This window comes from Anomaloglossus baeobatrachus, chromosome 9 (assembly GCF_048569485.1).
Source record: "Anomaloglossus baeobatrachus isolate aAnoBae1 chromosome 9, aAnoBae1.hap1, whole genome shotgun sequence".
Classification (NCBI taxonomy): Eukaryota; Metazoa; Chordata; class Amphibia; order Anura; family Aromobatidae; genus Anomaloglossus; species Anomaloglossus baeobatrachus.
Genome location: NC_134361.1, coordinates 52,855,643 through 52,881,649, shown reverse-complemented (window position 1 = coordinate 52,881,649; position 26,007 = coordinate 52,855,643). Strand labels below are relative to the sequence as shown.

The following is a 26,007-nucleotide window of genomic DNA, read 5'->3' as shown; positions in this document are numbered from 1 at the left end:
CGGCTTGCCCCCCCACTCCGATACGCCTCTAACCTGGTGGTATATATGTGAAGACATATATGTGTATGTATATGCTCTGTATATGAGTGTGTGTGTACGTATGTGTGTATGTGCTTGGTGTGTGTATGTGCTTGGTGTGTGTATGTGTGTGTACTATGTCTGTGTATACATATGAGTATGTGTGTGTGTCATATACTGTGTGTATATAGCGTCATTTATAAATCCCGGCATCGAAGATAAGAGTTCATAGGTTTAAACATGTCAGCAATTGCTCAACGAATGAGCAAAATGCTGCACATTCATCGGGTGATTGGATTTTTGGTGATTTTTCTGTGCCCACCAATCGTCCTCATTCTGTGTAAAGAGGCCGGAAACAACTTCTAAGGACATAATATTGTCAATCGCGCTCATTTACCAATCTGAACCTAGATGATTGCATGTGATGGTGCATTACGTGAGCATTTAGGGCCCTACTTTAGACTTTTGCCCAGGGTCCTACTTTGTCCAAAACCGGCCTTGATTAATACGCAGGCGACTATTACACAATTATCATAAACATTCTAAATTGGTGAAATATGTCCGGCTCTGTGGTTGCGTGACAAATATGTCCCTACTGTAGAAATAGCATCCTTAACAAAACATTTTCTGATCTATTTACCAAGTTAATAATGAATGGCAATAACGGAGTCTTTTCAGTGACTCAGGCGAGTGCTGCCCTCCTCTGACCACACCTTCTCCGGACAGATATTTAGTCTGCTCTGTAGTATGTAGCAGCGAAGAACACCAGGCACATACTGATACAGAATAAGCCACCTGGTAAGTGCACACTCAGGTTTTATCAGAGTTACACTTAAGGCAAAGTTATTTATTAATTTGCAGAATATTTCCCTATCTGATCAGTTTGCGTTGGATTACATTTATTGATTTGCAGGTTTATTTTTTTTATTTTCTGTATTTTTTTTGCATGTTTATTTATTTTCTGTGTATTTTTAATGTAAAAAAATAAAAGATTTATATGTTTATTTATATTTTTAATGTTGAAAATGTAAAAAAAAATAATAATTGTACTATCTATTTTATCTATCACTATCTATCCTTCTAGCTATCTATCACTCTATCTATCCATCCATCCATCCATCTATCCTTCTATCTATCTATCCATCTATCATCCATCTATTATCTATCCATTCATCCATCTATCATTTTATCTATCTATCTATCCATCCATCTATCTCCATACTTTTATCTAGCTATTATATATATATATGTATATATATATATACAAGTATCCTTCTATCTATCCCGCTATCTATCCATGTATCTATCTATCTATCCATCTATCCTTTTATCTATCTGTCTATCCTTCTATCTATCCTTCTATCCCTCTATATCCATCCTTTTATCTAGCTCTCTATATATATTTTATATATATACAGTATATATATATATATATATATATATATATCCCTCTATCTATCTATCCCTTTATCTATCTATCTATCTATCTATCTCCATCTATCTATTTATCCCTCTATTTCTCTATCCCTCTATCTATCTCTATCTAGCTCTATCTATCTGTCCCTCTATCTCTATCTATCCCTCTATCTATCCCTCTATCTATCTCCATCTATCTATCTATCCATCTATCTATCTCCATCTATCTATCCATCTATCTATCTATCGCTCTATCTATCCCTCTATCTATCTCTATCCATATATCTATCTATCTATCTATCTATCTATCTATCTATCTCTCTATCTATCTATCCCTCTATCTATCCATCCCTCTATCTATCTCTATCTATCTATCCCTCTATTTATCTCTATCTATCCCTCTATCTATCTATCTATCTATCTATCTATCTATCTATCCCTCTATCTATCCATCCCTCTATCTATCCATCCCTCTATCTATCTCTATCTAGCCCATCTATCTATCCATCCCTCTATCTATCTATCCATCCCTCTATCTATCTATCCATCCCTCTATCTATCTATCCATCCCTCTATCTATCTATCCATCCCTCTATCTATCTCTATCTATCTATCCATTTATCTATCTATCTATCTATCCCTCTATCTATCCATCTATCTATCCCTCTATCTATCCATCTATCTATCCCTCTATCTATCCATCTATCTATCCCTCTATCTATCTATCTATCTCTATAAAACATATGACAAGAGGCATCTTTGTTCTAAACTTTTCTTTCATATATGTGTCACCTTTTGGGCAGGAGCATGTGAAAGTCTTACAAGAGAATCAAATATGTCATATTTATAAATATTTAATTCAAAATTGTTATATGCTAATTAGAATATCCAGTAACTTTGGGGATGAGCATTAGTTGATTATATTCGTATTGGAGCCACTAATATTAATTGCGTATTTAATTCAATATTGATATTGAAATTTGTTTCAGAAGGAATATTTGATTTGCACTGTGATATTTTTCGGGTAGCATGTCAGGTCCTAAAATTACCCTTTTGAAGAAATCTATGAGTATAGGGTATGTTGCATAAATAAATCTATAGTAAGGGCTGCATTGTTATCTATGCATGCTGCGCATGTATGCAGCAAATCCAATGGACCCTCTGTATATTGCACATTTGTAAGACGTGTGGTCCATTCATAGAGGCTGGATGTGGGCACACAAACAGCCCAGTCCTGCAACAACGGCCACTAAAGTGCATTAACAAGCGAATACTGGGCCTTTGTAACTTTTTATTGGAGTGTGTTATAGACTTTTTAATGAGTCGCTTTATGGATGCTGTTCTCGTTCGGCAGTGCTGAAATTGGCTTGGACTGCTGCCCAGTAATTGGCAGAGCAGGTGGCTGCCACTGCGGAAACACATCTGGCACTGACACTAACTAGACTATTAATATAACATTATTAAAGGGGTTCTCCAGGATTAAAATAAAGTAGAAATAAAGTAGATAAGAGCAGAATTTTTTTTTTCATTTTTTTTACATTTAATATTTGAAAAACTAAAAAAAATTTTTTATTACCTATACAATCTTCTTAAAAAAATCTCATGTCACATCCATGACATTATCAATCCTATTGACTTATCTGCTCCATGTTCCTTACTGACAGACAATAAATAACAGATAAAACTGGGCATAAAAAAAAAATGATCTTTGTGTGTAGGTACATGTGACATGGTTGTGTAAAAGTTGTTAGGATAATGGTCACTTATGTTGACTATATATAGATTTAGTATTCTTCAAAAATTCTCACTGGGGCAACTTACTTAAAAATGTTAAATATTAAAAATAAGTGCATTTTTCATCAGTTTTTTTTTGCTCTGCAGACTCTATCTTTACTTTTCAGTTATCTCTGAGCTAGTGGGTGGAGACTAGCTGAAATGAACATATATGAACATAGTTGTGTAAAAGTTAGGATAATGCTTAGTTATGTTGAATGTACATGGATTTAGTATTGTTCAAAAGTTCTCACTGGTGCAACACATACCTGTTATGGTCAGGAGACCGCAAAAGATCTTGCAAAAATCCCATAAAAAGGTTGATACACAAGAGTAGTTGGAAACTTAGCTGGCTACAATCCACTGACTGGACAAATACAACTAGAAGTAGCGGTGGAGCGTTCCTAACAAACCTAAATGCCTAGTCACCGCCGGAGAACCTACTAACCTCAAAGATGGAATGAGGAATCCTGACTTTCCCAAAGGAAAGTCAAAGCCCCCAACATATAATGACGGTGATGTAAGAAAAAAACAACACACAGATGGTAAATATAGAGTTAAGCAAAGTGAGGCCCTGCTAGCTAGATACAAAAGTATAGGATAGATTGCTGGTTCCGGCCAGTTAAAACTCTGAATAATATCAACACCTGATAATCAAAAATTCCCTTAAAGATCACACGATTTTTCCTCCCACTATATAAGGAACTCTTGTGGAAATAAATTTAAATAGAAAATTCAAATATAATTGAAAAGATCTTAACTACAAAAACAGATGAGATACAAAAATGCAAAACTCCTGATCAGACAGGTAGTAAAAACTCCCTTTCTTGCTGGGAATAAATGTCCTACAGTGCAAATTCAGCCTTTAACGAAGCCTAGAATAAGAGAACAAAATACTTATCAGGCATAGCTGCAGACTCAGGATGACATGAAAAAAAAATCCATGCAAAGGAACGAAAAACCGCTGTAGAAATCAATCCTGGAGAATGCAAAAAGGCACAAAAAAAAGGCAAAACAAAAACCTAAAGGGAAAGGCAAAAGCCTACAGGCTGGAGGACAAAACTCAGGACATCTTCACATGGAGAAGAAACAATTATCACCTGCAAAGGTTAGACAGAGACTGCCTTCCTATATCCCCCGAGGCTGGACTCCGTAGGCTTCCTGAATCAGCAATAATCTCCAACACCTGTCTGAGCGACAGATGCAGAATCAGACTCACTACCAGCACTAACCACCAGAAGGAGTCCAGAAACACTCCCGGGAACAGCACCATCTCTGATGATATTCACAACACATATCTTAATATATACCTATAGTTTAAGGTCTACCTGTCACTTCAAGTGATGTCAGAGTTGTCTCTCTACTGTTTTGAGACTAGTCACAACCTTAGGACTGGAGCCTCCCATCGCCATCTAGACTTCTCATTTAAACGAAGTTTGCTTTCCTTTGGCATCTCCTGAGTTAATTTCAGTTTTGTTGTCAGCAGCTCAGAGCAGTGCAGGTCAGCTGTAGCTGTTTTGGGCCCACACCCATTTAGGTTAAATACTGGAGCTTTCCCAGCAGTCCTTGCTGCTGTTAGAATTTATTATACTCTGGCCAGCCTGGTGGAAGGAACTGCTGAGGAATTATCTTGTGCCCATCCACCTGCTACTTTAGAGTCTGCTGCTGTGAAGTTTGGAGTCTGTTTTTTCCTTCACTCTGTGTTTATTAGTGTAGTGGCGAGTCTAATGTACTCGTTGGCCTACTCACCTTGATTCATGAATGATTTTGCGCCTGCTTTTTATCTACTTTTGTGTTTTGTCCCTTTTCTTTTGTTTGACCTAATTTATTATCCTATTTAAGCCTTTTTATGTTTATTATTGTTTTCAATTTGATGGGCAGAGTTTATGGATTCCATTTCTTTTTACCTGCTTCATTGATTGCAACTTTTTAAAAAGTCACAAAATTCGCCGCACATCACTGTATTTTTGAAGATGCCAGTGTTTTGTCACAATTTTTGGCATCTTTTTAGGAAACAGGTGACTTTTTGCACTAGTCAGGGGCAAAAACAGTTAAACAGTTCAAGACAGTAAAAAATGAAAGTTTTTGACTTTCAGCCAAATTCATGAATACTTTGAAGACGTTTGTGCACAAAACAGCAACTAATACCCCAAGACAAAAAAGAAAAGTAGCTTAAAATAAACTGTTAATGATGACTCAGGGCCTTCATGTTATTTTTTTTTCTTTTATTATTTTTTAATTATTTGCATTAATTTTCACCATTTTCCATCTCTTTTCAGTGATTTTTTTCTTACTTGTGAAAGTAAAAGAAATGTGGGATCTGAAGCAATCCTTCATATGTAATAATATGAGAAGAATTCAGTACATATCAAGATTTATTGTATACTTAACCCTTTATGTCCGGAGCTCATCAACACTACAGATGGCTGGTAAATATTATCCTTTCTTTATGCGTCTATTAAATATTACTCAACAAATTATAACCGGAGTCATAAATCCGCCCGACTGTTGGCAGTAAACTCTTAAACAATTTCGAAAAATGAGAATTAATTCCAGGAATGCAGAGCATGAAAATTCGTCCAGGTCTGTTACTTACTTCTACCCATCAGCTTGGATGTCGGCCAGATTAGTGGGTGTTTTTGTGATACTCGGTACTAAATATTTGTAATGCTATTTTGCACATGATAACCATAAAAATGGTTGTCTGCCATTAGAAAAAAAATGTTTTTCTCTCCAGGAACATTCCCTCTCTTGTCCACAGGTTTTAATTGAAAGAACAACTACTCTTTTGAACTGCAGTACCAGGCACAACCCATAAACGAGAGAGGCGCTGTTTTAAGAATAAAAGAAGGCATGTTTTTTCTGATCCTAGATAACCCCTGTAATTACATTGCACCTCAAAGTCTTATTATTCATTAGGTTAGAGCCTATTTAAAGAGTTTAATATCTGCGTGTGCATAGTTAGTCTACAAACACAAACATTGAACTACTAAAAGACAAAAGAACAAAAAAATTCTAAATTTTTTTTCAGATGTTTTGCATATCAAAATGGCCATTTTCATACCTGCCCAGTAGCCACGTCATGGCAATCTCATTGTACTGGGACCTACTCTGTCTTGCTACCTCTCGCTGGGTTTAAAACTTACCTATATGGGTAAAGAGAGACCCGCCATTAAAGGATAAAAACAACTGTAGCTATTGGGGAGGGGAGGCCTGGAAGCATGGTCAGCCAAAAAAATATAACCCATATACATTATAAACAGACAAAAATACTTACATGGCAAAGCTTTGAAATACTAGAAAACAAAGGAACAAAAAAATGCAAAACATTTTTTAACTGTTTTGCATATCAGAATGGCCATTTTCATACCCACCCAGTAGCCATGTCACAGCAATCTCATTATACTGGGACCTACTCTGTCTTGCTGCCTCTCGCTGGGTTTTAAAATCTACATATATGGGCAAAGAGAGACCCGCCATTAAAGCATAAAAACACTTGTGCCTCATGGGGGAGGGGGAGGCCTGGAAGCATGGTCAGCCAAAATAACATAATCCATATACATTACAAACAGACAAAAAGACTTACATGCCAAAGCTTTGAAATACTAAAAAATAAAGGAACAAAAAATGCAAAAATTTTTTTAGCTGTTTTGCATATCAGAATGGCCATTTTCATACCTGCGCAGTAGCCATGTCTCAGCAATCTCATTATACTGGGACCTACTCTGTCTTGCTGCCTCTCGCTGGGTTTTAAAATCTACATATATGGGCAAAGAGAGACCTGCTATTAAAAAATAAAAACACTTGTGCCTAATGGGGGAGGGGAGGCCTGGAAGCACAGTTAGCCAAATGAAGATAATCCATATATGTTACAAACAGACAAAAAGACTTACAGTACATGCCAAAGCTTTAAAATACTAAAAAACAATGGAAGAAAAAAAGCAAACTTTTTTTAGATGTTCTGCATATCAAAATGGCCATTTTCATACCTGCCCAGTAGCCATGTCATGGCAATCTCATTATACTGGGACCTACTCTGTCTTGCTGCCTCTCGCTGGGTTTTAAAAACCTACATATATGGGCAAAGAGAGACCCAGCATTAAAGCATATAAACACTTGTGGCTAATAGGACAGGGAAGGCCTGGAAGCGCGGTCAGCGAAATAAACATAATCCATATACGTTACAAACAGACAAAAAGACTTACATGCCAAAGCTTTCAATACTAAAAAAAACAAAAGGAACAAAAAAAGCAAACATTTTTTTTTTTAGATGTTCTGCATATCAAAATGGCCATAGTCATACCTGCCTAGTAGCCACATCACAGCAATCTCAGAGACAGCAAGATAGAGTAGAACCCAGTACAATGAGATTGCAATAACATGGCTACTGGGCAGGTATGAAAATGGCCATTTTTATATGTAAAAATGCAAAACAACTCAATTCGTTTTTAGAATTTTTTGTTCCTTTGTTTATCAGTAGTTGAAAGCTTTGGCATGTAAGTCTTTGTTTGAAACACAAACATTATAGCATAAGCTGTAGTCATACTATTTTCCATCTGTTTTCTATTTTTTGGTAATGTACATTTTTTACTGGCTGTCACCTGCACCATTTTTTTTATATTTTCTGTTGATGTCTACATAGCACTTAGTGAGCTCTATGTAGTGAATAAGAGCATAGACAGTGCCTCCAGGTATTTACCAGGTATTTCAGACTCCGTAAATTCAGTTGACCTTTCCTAATGATATAGCACTGTAATGGACTGTTTTCTCCTAGAACTGGGCTTAAAAATGACCCCCTATCACATAGTTATAGTGGGGGGAAAAAAATGTCCAATTAAGGAAAAAAAACAACCTGTAAAATAGTTAAACATTAAAAAAAAAAAAAAAGATTGATTTTCATACAAAATACATTAAAGTACAAACATATAGTAAAAAAAAAATGTGCACATATTACCGATAGGTACCAACATGACTATAATACCCTGAATAGTACACAAAAAAAAATAAGGAAACAAAAATAGATGTTAAAAAAAATGTTTTTTTTGTTATATTTGTGTCACAAAAAATAAGATACATTTCCCAGTAATTTATATTCACCATAAAACAGTGCAAAAAAAAAAAATAATACAGGAATAAAAATACACAGTTAAATTAATAAAAAAAAAAAAAAAAATCGTAGTTACAGAAATTTCAAAAGACAAAAAAAAATATAATCAGCTGGTAATTAAATGGGTTGTCCAGGATTGATGGTCTATCCTGAGGAGAGGTCATCTCATCAATATGTGATCACTGACTGATCGATGATCAGATGTCTTCTTTACCGGGCAGAAGTCCTCAGTTGCAAAGCTGCACAGCACAGTTCAGCTCCATCAACAATATAGGGGTTGTGGCTGGGTACTTCACACCTGCCCCTTTCAGAATCAGTAGGGCTCCAATGTGCAGTACTTGGCTATGACTAGTATACACTAGACGGAGCACTATAGATGAGCGGACCTGAGGAAGTTTGGGTTTTCCAAATTCAGCAGGACTTTAGATAAAGTTCTGTTGTGAACCTGGACTTGACCTGAACTTCATTGGAAGTCACTGATTAGAAGTTTGGCTCTTTGCAGCCAACCATAAACAGATCACTTCCGGGGGAGGGAGAGCAAGTTTTTTTTCATTCTTTTTTGTTTGGTGCACACTACATACGATAATGTTGATTTTACCCCCAGTGTGCGCCGTTCAAACACTGGAAGAAGCTCGCACTGGGCCGAGCACCAAGTGTATCCGAGCACAGCGATGCTCGCTCAAGTGGTCAGGATACGTAAGGCACCTGACCTCTGAACTCAAACATTGATTTTTTTTTTTTGTAAAGTTTGCGTTCGGTACAAACACCGAACTTTAAAGTTCGTGTCCGCTTATCCCTATTCAGCAGCGCAATAGAGGACTTCTGCCAGAGCGGGGAACAGCTGATCAACGGGAGTGTTGGGTGTCGCACCCCCACTGATCAAATATTGATGACCTATCCTAAGAATAGCCCACCAATGTAAATATTCTGGACCACCCCTTTAGGAATAAATTACATATTTACTATGATTTATTTGACTTTGCATATATTATTTTCCTTTTACGCCCACCATGCCCGAAAAAAAAATGGAGTGCCTCAACATGGCTCTATCTCCTAAGTCTGTTCCATGTCATGAAGAATGGCAACAATTTTCCTTGTGTGCACAAAAATAAAGCAATCACAGTCTCCAACATCAATGAATGTATGAAAAAGCCCAACCTACAAGACATAAAGTTGTGGAAAAGTCAAGAAATATCTGGCGCAACATCAGATTTATCTATGAATACCATTTTGGACCATAAACTTTTTGAAGCACTTCAACTTTTTTTTACTTCAGGAAAAGAAAGGATAATTCTCCCCATGGATTTATCCTTCAGAAATGCTCAAATATAATATTTAATACAAATTTTAGTATTGCAAAAGAAATTATTGATAATATTTTAATTATTCTTCCTTTCAGTTGATCCACCTTCTAATATACATATAAAGGACCTTGGAAATTTGGGAATTTTAGAAATGACGTGGCAGCCTCCAGCTTTCATAAATAGCACAAATGAGTGTCCTGTACGGTATGAAATAACCCACCAAGTCGTCAATGAACAAAGATGGAAGGTAAGATAACAATTATAATATCTTTTCTTCATTTATGGTAATGAGCTCTTCCAGGTTATGGGGTGGATGTAGCCTGGAAGATAATGCTGCCTCCGCACTGCATTAGCCTAGCTATCTCCTCCCATTAGCCTCACTGTGTCCCTGTGTCGCCTGCTTCTTGTTCCGAAATCCCAAGCCTATTTCCTGCAATCTCCAAAGTTACATTTTACTGTCCTGCCCTCCTATTAGCATAGACTCAAGTTCCCTTTGTGCAAGTGTCAGACATCACTGCTACTTCCGATCCAACAATAGAAGTCCATAAATTAAGTTATATCTAATAATGAGAATTGACACTGGGAAAAAGTATTGAACACATGAAGAAAGAGAAGTGCAAAAAGCCATGGAAAGTCATGACAGCAGCTGAAATCTAGCAGTAATAAGAAATTGACACTTAGTGAAAAATAATATCAGCTTGTTAAACTGATCGACTATAAAAAGATATCTCATTACCAATGTTCCACACAAGAAACATCACACGATTGGTAAAACCCTTGAGCTGTTGACCTATGCAGCTTATGTGTTGCAAAACATACTGATGGCGTTGGTGAAAAACAATTTCTAAATTACTGAGGGTTCCGGGTAAGCACTGTTGGGGGTATAACGCAGAAGTGGAAGGAACTTTATTTACCATAAACTGACAACGACCAGGTACTCCACACAAGATTTCAGACAGAGGAGTGAAAAGAATAATCAGAAGAGTTGTCCAAGAGCCAATGACCACCTTTGGAGAGCTACAGAAAGACCTGGAATCAGCAGGTATAACTGTACAAAAATTATGCTTTAACGTTTTCTCAACAACATGTAGAGATGCCTGTAAAATACTGGGAGAATATAGTCTAGTTGGATGAGAACAATGTTGAACTCTTTGGATGCCATAATACACACCTTGTTTGACTGCCAAAGATTTTCACCCCCAAAACACCATACCAACAGTGAAGTATTGAGATGGGAACATCATGGTGTGGGGCTGTTTTTCAACATACGGCACTGGAAAACTTCATATGATTGAAGGAAGGATGAATGGACAAATGTACTAAGATATTCTTGATAAATATCTGCTGCCATCCACCAGGATGATGATGCTTAATAGAGGGTGAACATTTCAGAAAGACAATGATCCCAAACACACAGCCAAGGAAACTCTTAGGCGGGCTTTGCACGTTGCGACATCGCAAGCCGATGCTGCAATGTCGCACGCGATACTCCCCGCCCCCGTCGCAGCAGCGATATCTTGTGATTCCTGGCGTAGCGAATATTATCGCTACGCCAGCTTCACATGCACTCACCTGTCCTGCGACGTCGCTCTGGCCGGCGTCCCGCCTCCGTCCTAAGGGGGCGGGTCGTACAACGTCAGAGCGACGTCACACGGCAGGCGGCCAATCAAAGCGGAGGGGCGGAGATGAGCAGGATGTAAACATCCCGCCCACCTTCTTCCTTCCGTATAGCCGCCAGCAGCAGGTAAGGTGATGTTCCTCGCTCCTGCGGCTTTACACACAGCGATGTGTGCTGCTGCAGGAACGAGGAACAACATCGTACCTGTCGCGGCACCGGCATTATGGAAATGTTGGAGAACACACCGATGATACGATTACGACGCATTTGCGCTCGTTAATCGTATCATCTAGGATTTACACACTACGATGTCGAAAGTGACGCCGAATGTGCGTCACTTTCGATTTGACCCCACCGACATCGTACGTGCGATGTTGCAATGTTCAAAGCCGCCCTTAGGGTTGGTTTCAGAGAAAGAAAATAAAGCTGCTAGAATGGCCATTCCAATCAGTTGACCTGAATCCAATAGAATATGTATGGAAGTAAGTAAAGCTCAGAGTTCAGAGAAGAAGCCTATGAGACCTGTACAATTTGAAGAATATTTGTGTGGAAGATTGGGCCAAAATCACACCTGAGCAATGCTTGCCACTATTCTCCATATAGGAAACACTTTAAAGCTGTTATTACCTACAAAGGCTTTTGATCAAAGCATTAATAAAATTTCAGTAAACATGGTCAATACTTTTTTCCTGTGTCATTTCTCATTATGACACACAACTTAATATGTGGGCATCTGTGGTATGATTTCTTTGCTTGTGTGGATTGGATGGGTTGTTACTGACATCTGGTGATAATTTCATGTCAATAGCACCTTTAAAAATATATTTACTTAGAAAATTGGTGATGTGTTCAATACTTATTTCATCTGAGGTATATGCAGTTTATATTGTGAAATCTGGAGACCAATAGGCTTTAACTAATGGAAAAATGTTTCCTTGTGTTCGTAAGTTTTAGTAAAATCCTCATTCATTTTATATGTTTTTATTTCTTTTTACAAAGTCAGTTAGGATTAAACAGCTGACCTACAGAGGAGCCTTTAATCTTGAGAAGAATGCAGTTATAAAAATAAGAACATATTTGCGAGGCCAGTGTACAGGAGGAAATGAAGTATGGAGTGAATGGGTAGAAGTCAACTACCAAGTTTCTTTAGAAGGTAAGAGGATGAGGATAAAAAGGAAAACTGAAGCTGCTTCCAATATAGATGGAGTGCTGTTTTAGCTGCTGATCCGATCAGCTTCAATACCAATTTTTGCTTATGATAGCACAACAGCTTACATAATAAGGGGAATCTAACAGCTTTGAATATACTCAAGATATTAACGCAATCCCTACCTTTGCGGTATTATAAGTGTACTAACTCCCAACAAGCAAATAGCTGGAGGGCTGGGGTTCAGTGTGCTCCTGCTGATGAAGATGAGACAGTTCTTTTAATTATAAGGAAAATGCTTTGGTTTTGCCTGATATTGACATGTATATGTCACGCATGGACTTGGGGAAGGTCTAGCGTGAGGCAAGACACACAACAAGCAGGGGTTTCACCACAACCAACAAGGGGTTCACTGGGGACACATTAACAATGGTGGGCCCTGGCGCTAGGGAGAGGGATGATTGGACACCACCTGCACTCACCTGCAGCTGGACCCTGCACTCCTAACCAGTCTCTATACAGGTTCCGCGCCTGTCATTGAGCAAGATACCTGAAGCCCTGAGAGACCGTAAAATAACCATTGCTAGAGAGTTGGCAGGTGAGGATCACTAGTCCCACCGCTGCACTAATACAAGACAAGACAAGAAGGTAGAAGCAACAAAGGATAAAGCCCCACTTCATGGCTGCAGTCAAACACCAGGACTGCAGCCTACACCGCTTCACTGTAAGAAGGGCTCAAGCAGCTCCTTCCACCTTGAGGCCTAGCTACACTATGGATTCAGATTAACCAGTGCCCACTACTGAGAGATGTGACTATATATAGGGGAAGGGAGTGATCACCAACCGGAAGCACCTGAGGCCAAGAGTCAGAAGCTGCTGGAAAGTAAAAATGACATTAACCCTTTCAGCGCTAAAGCAAAGGGAATTAAGTTTAATGTGAGCAGTCTCACTGACAATCAATTTGACAAACAATTCCTTATTCCGCAGGAGCTCCTGAAACAAAAGTGAAAGACTTCAGGTGCATCAATCATAAATATGAAAACCTAAAATGTGAATGGAAAGCAGGCGTACTCGGCAGCAACGACAACTATGAGCTCCTGTACTGGTAAGGGCATGATGTCTTTGATTTGGATTGAAGGCTCATTCTAATTTCAGCAAATAAAGTTTAAGAAAAGTATACATTTACAATATTTTTTCTATATCTATTATTTGTGGTTTTCAGGATTTTTACTGTATTAGTCAGTAACTTTCTGAATTGGTCGTTAGCACTATCTTACCTATAGAGGTAATTAGCACTATAGTTGTTGTTACCAGCAAGTAATCTATACACTACTATAAACTATACGCTAAAGAAAAGGTTTGCAATACAGAAAGGAATTACGGTAATAAGTTGGTGCCATATTCCTGAATAATAAGGGAGGGCAGACTCAGGTCAGGTCAAAATGACACTGCATGGTAGGGCTAAGGAATTTATACTACTGCTAAATAAATCAGTGGTTGTAAAATGTTTCCAGGGTCGAGAATCAGTGATACGCTGTAACTTGCATGTAGAAAAATGTTTTTGTTATGAATTAGGAACCACTTAACTACTCACAACTTATCTAGTGATGTGTCACAATAGTATTCTGTCCATAATGGTTAGCTAGTAAAGATAAGTAAATTGTTTCTATGCAAATTCAACTCATGTCAAGTTTTTAGGAATTTCCTGAATTTGAACAATTGCAAACAATATATAAATTTTGGTGAATGATTAGTAAAGCTCCTTTCTGACTGTGCAATATACTTCTCAGTGCACAGTGACAGTGCGCTCCCTCGCTGGCTCTAATTAGAAGTGAAGAGCCAGCAAGAAAGTGCACTGTGCACATTGTAAGGAAAGAATACGGCAAGTCGGAAGAGAAGGGACTAGCCCCGATTGAGAAATTGATGTTACTTTCATGGTGGGGCTCGTCTCTGCTCTCCCTACTTGCCCTATTCTTTTCTTACAATGTGCACAGTACACTCTCTTGTTGTCCCTTCACTTCTAATTAGAGCCAGGGAGGGAGCGCACTGTCACTGTTGTGCACTAAGAAGAATATTGGACAGTAAAGGGCCCGTTACACGCTACGATATATCTAATGATATGTCGTCGGGGTCACGTCGTTAGTGATGCACATCTGGCATCGTTTGACATATCGTAGCGTGTGACAGCTACGAGCGACTATGAACGAGCAAAAATACTCACCTTATTGTTGCTCGTTGACACGTCGCTCATTTTCAAAAAATTGATCGTCCTTCTGCGCGCCGGTTGTTCAGTGTTCCCGAGGCAGCACACATCGCTCTGTGTGACACCCCGGGAACGATGAACTGCAGCTTACCTGCGTCCCGCTGGCAATGCGGAAGGAAGGAGGTGGGTGGGATGTTACGTCCCGCTCATCTCTGCCCCTCCGCTTCTATTGGGCGGCCGCTATGTGACATCGCTGTGACGCCGAACGTCCCTCCCCCTTCAGGAAGAGGATGTTCGCCGCCCACAGCGAGGTCGTTCGGGAGGTATGTACGTGTGACGGGGGTTACCGACTTTGTGCGACACAGGCAACAAATTGCCCGTAACGCACAAACAATGGGGGCGGGGGCGATCGCACATGCGAACGCACGATAAATTGTAGCGTGTAAAGCGGCCTTAAGAAAGGAGCATTACTAATTATTCATCAAACTTGATGCGTTATTTGCAATTGTTCGAATTCAGTAGTCTCTAAAAACTTCACATGGGTGCAATTTGCATAGAATAAATTTACTTGTCTTTAATAGCTAAACATTCTAATTAGAGGCAGTGAGGGAGTGCACTGTAACTGTGCACTGAGAAGAATATTGCTCGGTGACAAAATCCTACTGAGCATACATTGGAATTAACAACAGACACATGCGAGAGAGACATAGAGATAGAGAGACAGACAGAGTGAGAGAGAGGCAGACAGAGAGATAGACAGACAGAGAAAGACAGAGAGACACAGAGAGAGACACACAGAGAGAAGGATAGAGAGACAGACAAAGAGAGACACAGACAGAGAAAGAGACATAGAGAGAGGCAAACAGAAAGAGAGAGACAGAGCGAGACAGAAAGAGAAATACATAGACAGGGAGAGACAGACAGAGAAAGAGAGATACATAGACAGAGAGAAAGAGAGATACATAGACAGAGAGAGGCAGAGAGAGAGAAACAGAGAGAGACAGAGAGAGACAGAGAGAGAGGCAGACAGGGAGAGAGACAGAAAGAGACAGAAAAGAGAGAAAGACAGAGTAAAAATAGTAGAGCGAAAGGCACTCACCGGATGGCTGTGTCAAAAAACCTTTTTATTCCATCGACAGGTTACAAGTGAAGGTACACAGAGACAGACAGAGAGACAGACCGAGAGGAAGACAGACAGAGGGAAAGCGAGAGGGAGAGTGAGAGAGAGGGAAAGAGACAGAGACACTTAGTTACTATTCCAGGCAACGCCGGGTACTACAGCTCTTATATAATATAGTTCCCCTGGAGCTGCACTGCTGTTATGTATTGCCGACAGCATCGTTCTAGTAAAGCTCCCTGCCCGGAGGTCTTCGGTGGGGAATGGGAGGGAGGTCAATACATGATGCCCAATCTGGCCATGGGAACCCCCTGGAGGTTTGACCCCAGGAAGTAGCCAATATTGCCCTCATTATAGATTGCCTATGGGTATATGCCCAATTGATTAAAAGGAAAATGTTCCCTTTTATTTCTGGGAGGCATAATTTTGGAATGGAGATGCGTCCAAGAAAAATTACAACTGTTCCAGAATCAATGGAGCAGCAGCATTTCGAGGAGATGCTCACTTTAATGAACAGTGAAAACCTGAAGCTGATGTTTTGGAATCAGGAAAACTTGGTAATAAGAATCTGATCTACATTTGTGATACTTTTTATGGCAAAATAACAGGTTTTTATGCCAGAGTTGCCCATGTTAATGAAATTTAACCCATTTAGCAGTGTAAGTTGTGAACCTGATAGCCATTGGCACATATGTGCTCTACTCATGGATACTTTCTCCAATCTGTTATTTTGAAGGCAAGAAGGAATGTCTCAGAAGAAGACGTGTAACAAGTACATGATGATGAATGAAGTGAACATAGGATGTGATTTTGGAAGTGAGGAATTTGAGATGTTCTCAGACTTGTTCTTTTGTGTCGCTGGAATCCCTGGCATGGACCCAATAAGACCATCATACTTTGTTTTACAGCCACAAAATATAGGTAAGAAAGAAATGATCAATTACCCAGTATTAATAGTATAAAATAACTTTCTATTGGACAAGAACAACAAGACTGACATCTAGGTATCTGAAGTCTAAAACCAGACCACATGGCGGTTAGTAGAAAATGAAGGAACAGATAAGCACAACTCTTTGTTCATTACATCCATAGTGACAAGCCACCCTGTTAGGGTATATGGATGGGAATTTTCCCACTTTAGACCCAACTGAATGAGCTGGGATAGAGCACACTGTAGCACCAACCTCAATCTCTTGAATGGCAGCCACCTCTTCCTCAGCACCTATTGGCACCTGGTTCCAGTCCCATTCTTCTCTGTACCTGGTCCCAGCCTGTCCTGCCTATTGGCACCTGGTTCCAGTCCCATTCCTGCCTGTACCTGGTCTCAGGCCATCCTTCCTATTGGCACCTGCTACCAGTTCGTCCTGCCTTGTTGGTACTAATTACTCTGTCCATACGTCCTGCTCTGTTAGTGTTAGAGACTCTGCCTATCCGTCCTGCCTTATTGGTACTAATTACTCTGTCCATATGTCCTACACTGTTGGTGCTAGAGACTCAACCTGTCCATCCTGCCCTGTTAGTGCTAGACACTCTGCCTGTCCATCCTGCCAGTGCTGTCTGCCTCAAGCTACCCTGATGGTCCCCATCTACACTTGAGACTCTATCCTGTCTGCTCCTGTGTCTACCCCTGCCCTGGGGGTCAGTTGCCACAATCCAAGATTTTACCCCATGAAAGGGTAGGCCTGGGATCTCCTGTGGTCCAGTGGGTCCACTTCAGCTCACCGCAGCGCCATCTTCGGCGGCGAGCATTACAGGACCCATTAGGAGGTATGGCTTATGGGTCGATTGACGATTCTCACTTGAGTTGGGGCAGTCCCAGGGCAGGACTAAAACATAACCCAAGATGAAAATAAGTTAACACAAATGTTGGTAATTACGCATGGAATGAATGTTACAGTTTTAGGTAGACAATTTTAAATGGGTAGTTCGGTCTTCTGATAGAAGTCTGCAGTCACTCTGTGATTGTACACTTCTGAATCCTAGCAGAGTGCGGTGCGCTATCAGGATTCACTAGTATTGCCAGTAAGAGGTGGCAGTTGATTGACTACAAGAAAGCAATCCTCATACCTCTGGCCTAATTCTGATTAGACGTGCTTGGGTTCTCCAAATACAAGTGAACTGAGAAAAGCCTAGCACGTCTAGTCTTCATGTGACCACATGTAGCAAATTACATATTTGTGATCAGATGACCAGCTGCTCTTGGTGGCAGTGCTGGCACCGCACACTATCAGGGTTCAGAAGAGTGCGGTCACATAGAGTGAATGCAGTCTTTTATCAGAAGACTGAACAACCACCTTTAATGTTATTGATGATCCCCATAAATATTTTTTACAGTTGAAGGGTATACACAGGACTTAAAAAAATAAATAAAAAATGTGCCCAAGCACAAACAGGCAGGTAGTTGCTACCTACCTGTCTGTTTTGCCCAAAGCGTTCTTCAGAGGCACAGAGTGGTTACAGATGGCCCATGCCGGCAATTCATCTGCTTCCACTGATGTTGTGTCAACAGCGCAGTGGTTTCTCATTTGCTCTGCTTTGTAAATGGGGAGTGGCTGCTGATGTCATGCTGATTGACAGCTGCCTCTAGCAGTTAGGTAGCAGGGAACCGACTGTCAATCAGTATGACGTTGGCTGTCCTGCCCAATCTGAAGACCACAGCAGAAAAGAAGCCTGCAGTCCGTTGACGAAGCCATTGCATCACCGACAGGAGCAGTCTGTGGCTGTTCTGTGCCGGTAAAGAACGGTGCCGGCACAATCGAACATATACTCTTTAAGTCAATGCCAAATTTATAGAAATATGTTTTATTTTGAACTGTATAAATATATGGAAAAATTAAAATTCCAAATTGTCATGTGTTTCATAGGTAAACCTGGTATACCAGAAAATCTAACTTTGAGCATGGCCGCATCTGATGAATTAGTACTGAGCTGGAAAGAACCCAAGGGCAAACTTCCTGCTCATTGTTTCCAGTACGAGATCCTGTCCAAGAACCAAATGGATGTATGGCAGGTTAGTATGACTTCTAACAACTACTCCTTAGCCCCATTACACAATCTATACTCCCCTGTGCTGATTTATACGTAGTATCCCAATATACTATTATTACTATAGTACTCTAAAATACATTGCGCCTCTCTGGGGAAGCCGTGAATATCCAATTTTGCTAACGCTTACTAAGTTTAGTAGCCCAGGAAAGTTATGTTGGGTTATTATATTTTTGGCTAAAAATTTTTAGCTCTAAGACTTGTTTATAATTTCTTTTCTAGATTGTTGCTAATCAGATAGAAATCAGTCAATACAGTGTTAAGAGATTGGAGTCATCTAACATGTGTTTACGAGTCCGAGGAAAAGTAAACATATATTGTGCTGCAGATGGGTATTGGAGCGATTGGAGCCCAGAATTGTGCTGGACAGGTAATATTTGATCAGCGCGATAGGGAGTGGTAGCTGCAAAGTTGTATTATATAAATTATTTCAAGTGCCACTGCCACCACCTTGGAGGGAAGCCACTCACTAATACAATTGGCTACGAGAAGAGCCATCTGTCCATTCTGTTTAGTGGGGTGTTGGAAATGATGTGCAGGACCCTAAAATTTTTATAATGCACAGTATGAGAAAATCTCTTTTTTGCTACCTGGAATATATAAGGGAGCTGATTTTGATGCATCTTTAATTTCTTTAACACTAGAAGTCCCAGAGAGAGGTCATTTAACATTTCTACCCTTGGAACCCAGAGACAGGTCGAATGACCTGAAGGATTTTAGCTAACATCCTATAATCACCGTCTTTTGTTCTGTAATTAAGGCCATTACTGTCGCACCAGAGGAGGTTGTTGTTTTCCATTGAGTTTAGCCATTTAGTTTCTAGTTAGTTCTATTCAGTTTTTTGTATTTGGTCATTTGACCCTCTTTCGGGACTTCAGAGTGGAGCTCGAAATTTCTGTGACTTCTAGTGTTAAAGGGAGCCTGTTGGGGTAGTTTTACTACTAGGCCCGGGGCCACACTAGTGGATGTTCTCATGCGATAGCATCGGATGCGATATGGTAGTGACACTTGACTCAAACTTGGATGCGAGCGTGAGTCGAGTGTCATTCACTGAGCTCCAATTCTCTCACATGACAGAATCAGATCACAGGCGTGGAGAAGATGGAGAACTTAATTTCTCCATTGTCTGTCTCTACGTATATTGTACTGCACTCGGCTGTCATCTGAGTGCAGTCCGATGTTTAACACACACCCATAGACTGATTTTGGTATGTGTCATCTGATATACACTGCCATCAAGAGAACATATATGCTCATCGGCAATGTTCCATAGATTAATAATTGTCCAAGGGAGATCCGATAAAACAACGGATATCCCTCATCCTTGTTTTTGGTCTTGTGAAGGAGCCCTAAAACTAATGATATGACGCTGGATTGTTACAACAGCAGAATATAGTAAAAATTGTAGTCTCATTTCAATCTCTGCCACAGACAGGATTTCAATAGAGCGCTGCTAATGGCTAACATGGAGGTCTTCAGCAGACTCCTTGCTGTCATAGCAAGGCATTGGTGGCTAGTGATCACATCACGGGTGTGCCAATGGATGCCTAAAATGGCACCTCCCCATGCCAGCACATGTTACATCCTGCTGTCAGAGTTTGACATGGGGATTTAACAGGGTAACAATCATGGGCAGAACTCCACACCACCCGCAAATGTTAGAGGCAGGTCCTGGCTGTAATATGCAGCCATTACCTTTCAAGTGAGCCCACTCCATATGCCCACTTCCAATGTGTGCTGTACACTTAAGGCTGATGTCATGAAGTGGTTAAAGGGAACCTGTCACCTGATTTGGCGACTATCAGCTGCAGCCACCACCAGTGAGCTCTTATATACAGTATTCTAACCTACTGTATATTAGAGCCCAGGCTGCTGTGTAGAACATAAAAATAAGTATCCATCCAGGAACAGAAGCGGCAGCACTCTGCGGTGTGAGAAGTTTTAATTCTGCTTCATACAAACAGGTGAGAAGGCATAGGGGAGGTAAAGGGAGGAAGCACAGAGGACGACGGTACCGTTTCGCACCTCTAGGGGTGCTTTCACGGGTCCAAAAGTGGGCCCGTGAAAGCACCCCTAGAGGTGTGAAATGGTACCGTCGTCCTCTGTGCTTCCTCCCTTTACCTCCCCTATGCCTTCTCACCTGTTTGTATGAAGCAGAATTAAAACTTCTCACACCGAAGAGTGCTGTCGCTTCTGTTTCTGGATGGATACTTCTTTTTGCTTGGCATAAGTACCACGGTGGCTGTTAGCTCTTCCTTAGCCGTGACTCCATGAGTGTAAGCTCAGAAGAACCCTGTTATGGGACAACAATAGTGCAAGCGGCCTTTTCACCAAGAACGTCTTGGATTTAGAAAACATCGCCAGCAAGCACCATCATATGGTAAGCAGTGCCCAGAGTTTTTTCCTTCTATTCACATATAATAATTTAGAACATAAAAAACCTTTATAATACCCACCTAGGGGGCGGTGCAGATTGGTCGGATGGGTGTCTCTGCTCTCTGGTCCCGGCGCCTCCTCTTTCAGCCATCTTTGTCCTCCTTCTGAAGCCTGGGTCACATGACGCGTCCTACGTCATGTACACGTGCCGGCATTTTGGTCCTGCTCATGTGCACTACAATACTTTGATCTGCCCTGCTCAGGGCAGATAAAAGTGCACCAGTGCAGGACTTCAATGCCGGCTAGTGCGGATGACGTAGAACGTGTCATGCATCTAGGCTTCAGAAGAAGGACGACCAAGATGGCCGAAAGAAGAGGTGCCGGTACTGGAGAACGAAGACACCCCTTTGACCAGTCTGCACCATACCGACCCTTAGGAGAGTATTACAAAGTAATTTTACGTTCTACACAGCAGCCTGCGCTCTTATATACAGCATGTTAGAATACTGTATATAAGAGCCCACTGGTGGTGGCCGCAGCTTATAGTCACCAAATCTGGTGACAGGTTCCCTTTAAGACGAGACATGACAGATAGCTGGCTCTTCTCTAGCTTTTAATATCTGCTCTGAAGCTGGTCAGATCTCTAGGTCTAGTCAGAGCTCCTGCACTCCATTGATGTTGGACCAAAGCTGCCTTTGTTTTCAACATTGGAGAGTCCACAGTTCAGGCCTCAGATGTAATTATGCCACTAGACTGAACTGTCAATTAATTAATCAATCAATCAGGAATGTACCGCTCCTCAGCAAGCAGGAAGCCTGAAGGCCGGGTAACAGTGGGCTCCTGATTGAGATCGTGGGACAACCTCTTAAGATATTCAGTACATTCCCATTGTAGAATATGTGATAAACTGTGAATAGAATCTTTTTATTTATAGATGACTAATGGTTTTACTGCACCTTGTCATGCTCCAATTATTAATATAGTTCTTTTGGTTTTGTTTTACCTTCCAGAACCTCCTTCCGAGCTTCAGCTCAGTTGGCTCTACTGCATTGCCGCTGTGATCACAGTATTCACATGTTTATGTGTCGCTGCATGTATATACACAGTTAGAAAGAGGAGGTAAGTTTTTTTTAATAGTCTTTTTTCAGCATATTTGTTGTATAAACTGGATTTTCGGTATTTTATGTACTGCAATTTTCTGGATTTTTTTTTTTTTTACTTTAACAATGAAGAAACAGCATTTATACACAAATGCTAACTAAACGTTCAAAAAGATGTCCAATTGTCCTCTAGACATTTTTTTTATTTTTCCAATTGATTTCTATGGATTATAAAAAAAGTATCTTCACAGCAGAAAATGTCAAAATAATGGCCATCTCACTTCTTTTAATTGCTTGGGCTGAAGAGGTTAAAATATTGAGCAAAAGACTGAACATGTGAAGAGCAAGTCCTTTTTATGTAGAAATGCTTATGTTCATTCTTTTGAGTATTTTCTGGGTGATTTTTAAGGTGGTCTTCAGAACGGACCCACCTGAAGAAAAAAAATTGTCACATATCGTTATACAAAAATGGGTCTCCCTTGAGTACACACTAAATGTAAGCAGAAAATGTTGCAAGTAGGCTATTTTTCTATAGTGTTGTCCCCCAGGTATTGCCTAAATGTCTCATGCTCCTATTATAAATCAATGGAAAATACCATTAAAATATAATACTGGGTACATTAAGACAATATTTTTTACTTACTTTTGTAAAGACGATTAAGTAGAGATGAGAGAATAAATTTGTATGGGATAGAATTCCTTTACACTTTACATTAGCAATTCACGGCCATGTACTATATGTACCTTATTTTTTGGATTATAAGACGCACTGGACTATAAGATGCGCCCCAGATTTAGAGAAGGAAAGTAGGTAAAAAAAATAATTTTTAATGTTAAAATGTGGGTCCAGCTTGTAGCCTTATGGTTTGCCTTATAGGCCAAGTGTAGATTACCTGGGGTGGCGTGGGGTTATAGGAAGTCGGTGACAGCATGAGTGGAGATGCTGAGAGGAGAGAATCTCGTGGCGGCGTGTGAAATATGCCATTAATCTCCAAATGGTGGAAACAATGGACTTCAGATAAATGGCGCCAGTAGCGGCACATGAACAAATTCAGATCATGTAGAGCCAAGATCTCAGTTTGCGTATGCACTATTTTTCTGAAGTCCATTGCATCTGTCATCAGGAGATCAATGTTGCCTGCCTCATACCACCAGTACCCCCCCTCCTCCCAGCCCTGGCCCACAGCTTTGCCCCACACGTGCCCCTGCCGGTTTCCCGTGACCCCGCTACATCGTCCCAGCGCCCCCTGGTAAGCTACATTCGGCTTATAAAATGCATCCCAAAATTTTTGGGAAAAAAAGTGTGTCTTATAATTCAAAAAATATGGTACCTAATAGAAGCGCTAACCTTTTCTATGCTATATTTAAATGGAACATGACAGGAGATTTATGGTGTCTGGATTTTGGCAGGAAAATTAGAGACTGATTGTGTTTTAGCCATGTGTGTTTTACTCTTGCCCAATTTTAGAGAAAAGACACCTGGGAACCGTGTGTTTCAGAGGACATCCGAGGTAGGTTCCCAATGGCTTCTCCCTACTCTAAAGGCCCTGTCACACACAGAGATAAATCTGCGGCAGATCTTTGGTTGAAGTGAAATTGTGGACAATCAGTGCCAGGTTTGTGGCTGTGTACAAATGGAACAATATGTCCATGATTTCACTGCAACCACAGATCTGCCAAAGATTTATCTCTGTGTGTGACGGGGCCTTTAGACTGATTTGTATAGGAAGAGACCTGTCAATCACCAGGAACTAGGTGGTGAGAAGTCACATGGCTTTTCAAAGTATGTTATCTTTAAAATGAGTCAATATGTCCCATTCAAGCTGCCTGGGGTTGACGCTGTATAATATCAGATTAAATTTAGCTACCACAATGAAAACAAAAAATGTTTGTAAAGTTTACTTTTTTTTTTTTTCAGACACTGGTCCAAGAAATTACAATGCAAGGCAAAGGCGCTGGTGTATGAAATCGATTCCGGACATACCCTTAAGTGCTGATCTATCTTTTCTGAACAATGGGTATCTGAAGAGTAGGAGGAGAGCAGTTGATTTCACAGAAGAATCCTTAAAGTTTTTAAACTGCACTGAAAAAGATGTGAATTTTTTTCCAAAAATTTCCAAGAGACTGTTTTTTAAAGAAGACACTTAGAAGAGCAAGAAGAATTTGTGATTAATATATGACTTAACACCTATACTACAATGTGAGGATAGATGTGCTGTATACTGCCACCTGACATTGACTGATAAATACAATGAGGAGCAGGGGCGTACTTACAACAGGTGCAGGGGTTGCAAACGCACCCGAGCCATGGAGCCTAGAGGGTCCAAAAAGTTCCATTGGCCTATCTGAAAAGACTAATAGAATTAAAGACATTAATAATTGGGAGCCCTGTTGGGACTATTGCGTTGGTTCCCATGAGCTCGAAGTTACACCATTGATGAGGAGAATATAGTACAGTGGATTCATGTCATCAAGTTGACACACAGACACGATGTTGAGATCAGGCTCTGTTGGACCATATCATCATTATCAGGACTCCTCGTTCTTCTTTACGCTGAATCTTAATAACATTGGCTGCATGTTTTTGGTCATCGTTTTACTGCAGAATAAATTTAGATCCAATCAGATGCCTCCCTGATATTATTGCATGATGGAGAAGTATCTTATGCTTTGAAGGCAAAGAGTAGTCACAAGTTCACATAATTTGCAGTATTTGCTCGTATCTACCTAAAACCGATGGTCAAGTACAGCACAAAGTCTTCTAGACATGGAATTAACAAGTTGGCAACATGTTGCAACAACTACCTTACTTCAGTTTTCAAGAACAACCTCTTTTAGAGCCTGGATTCTGGATAAAGAGTGATTAAATTTTGTCTCTTCAGAATTCCCTATAGGTGTTCGATTAGGTTTTGATCAGGGAACATACTTGGACAATGAATCATTTTCACAGTGCTCATCTTTAGAAATGCAAAAGTGACCTTAGATGTGTATTTTGGCTAATCATCATGTTGGAAAAGTGCATGTGTGCAAAATTATTTACTTTCTCAGGTCTTGTGACATTTCTCTTCCATGTGGTGCCATTTCTGGCAACGTAAAATGGTAAAGGTTTTTCTTTGTTATATAATGCCCTTTTATAGACAAATATCTGCTGTTCAGCTTTGCTCCTTACATTTTCTTTGGGATGTACCCATTTTTGCAACATGGTCTTTAATTAATGGGTAGGAAAATGTATTTTTTGTGTGTGCAAAATAACAAATCTTGTTTGCGATCAATGGCTCACTTTTTTGGGAGTATTTTGTAGTATGGAATCCCGTACAAAATTATGAATCTGAAAGTGCTGGGTTGTACTTATTTATGCTTTGCTATATATATATATATATATATATATATATATATATATATATATATATATATATATATATATACTGTACATACAATACATACAAGGTCTGTTTGTATATTTATATATTTAGTACAATGTGAATTTTAAAGTGTAATTGAAATAATTTCTTGCCTAAAGGAAGTTATAATTTTTATTTTAAATTTGCTGTAGTTTTCAATAAAAAAAGACTAACGCGGCCCACAATCTTCTTGAATAGATTAATAGTTAGCTTTGCTTTCTGGTGTATAATAATAATCGCGTAATCTATATATATAATTATCTAATTCTGTCTGTCTGTAACGGAGATCTCGCATCGCTGATTGGTCGCACCAGCCACCCACAACCAATCAGTGACAGGCGCAGTCAGGCTGCGAATTGGCGTGGGATTTGAACCACGCTTC

General features: G+C 40.0%; 1 protein-coding gene across 1 annotated transcript; it reads left to right on the top strand.

Moving 5' to 3' along the window:
• Positions 1-765: 765 nt before the first annotated feature.
• Positions 766-26,007, top strand: IL13RA2 (interleukin 13 receptor subunit alpha 2). The gene is made up of 10 exons (XM_075322644.1): positions 766-816; positions 5,487-5,636; positions 9,714-9,865; positions 12,236-12,389; positions 13,371-13,488; positions 16,440-16,624; positions 18,568-18,713; positions 18,971-19,118; positions 22,135-22,243; positions 24,143-26,007. The coding sequence occupies exons 2-10, from the start codon at positions 5,519-5,521 to the stop codon at positions 24,219-24,221; spliced, it is 1,209 nt and encodes a 402-aa protein (XP_075178759.1). The 5' UTR covers positions 766-816; positions 5,487-5,518; the 3' UTR covers positions 24,222-26,007.

Bases quoted from the DNA above. Each gene is read 5' to 3' on its own strand.
- IL13RA2 (XM_075322644.1), top strand. From the start codon at position 5,519: ATGTGGGATCTGAAGCAATCCTTCATATGTAATAATATGAGAAGAATT. The intron at 18,714-18,970 runs GTTAGTATGACT...TTTCTTTTCTAG, and splicing joins ACCAAATGGATGTATGGCAG to ATTGTTGCTAATCAGATAGA. The intron at 22,244-24,142 runs GTAAGTTTTTTT...TTTTTTTTTCAG, and splicing joins TACACAGTTAGAAAGAGGAG to ACACTGGTCCAAGAAATTAC.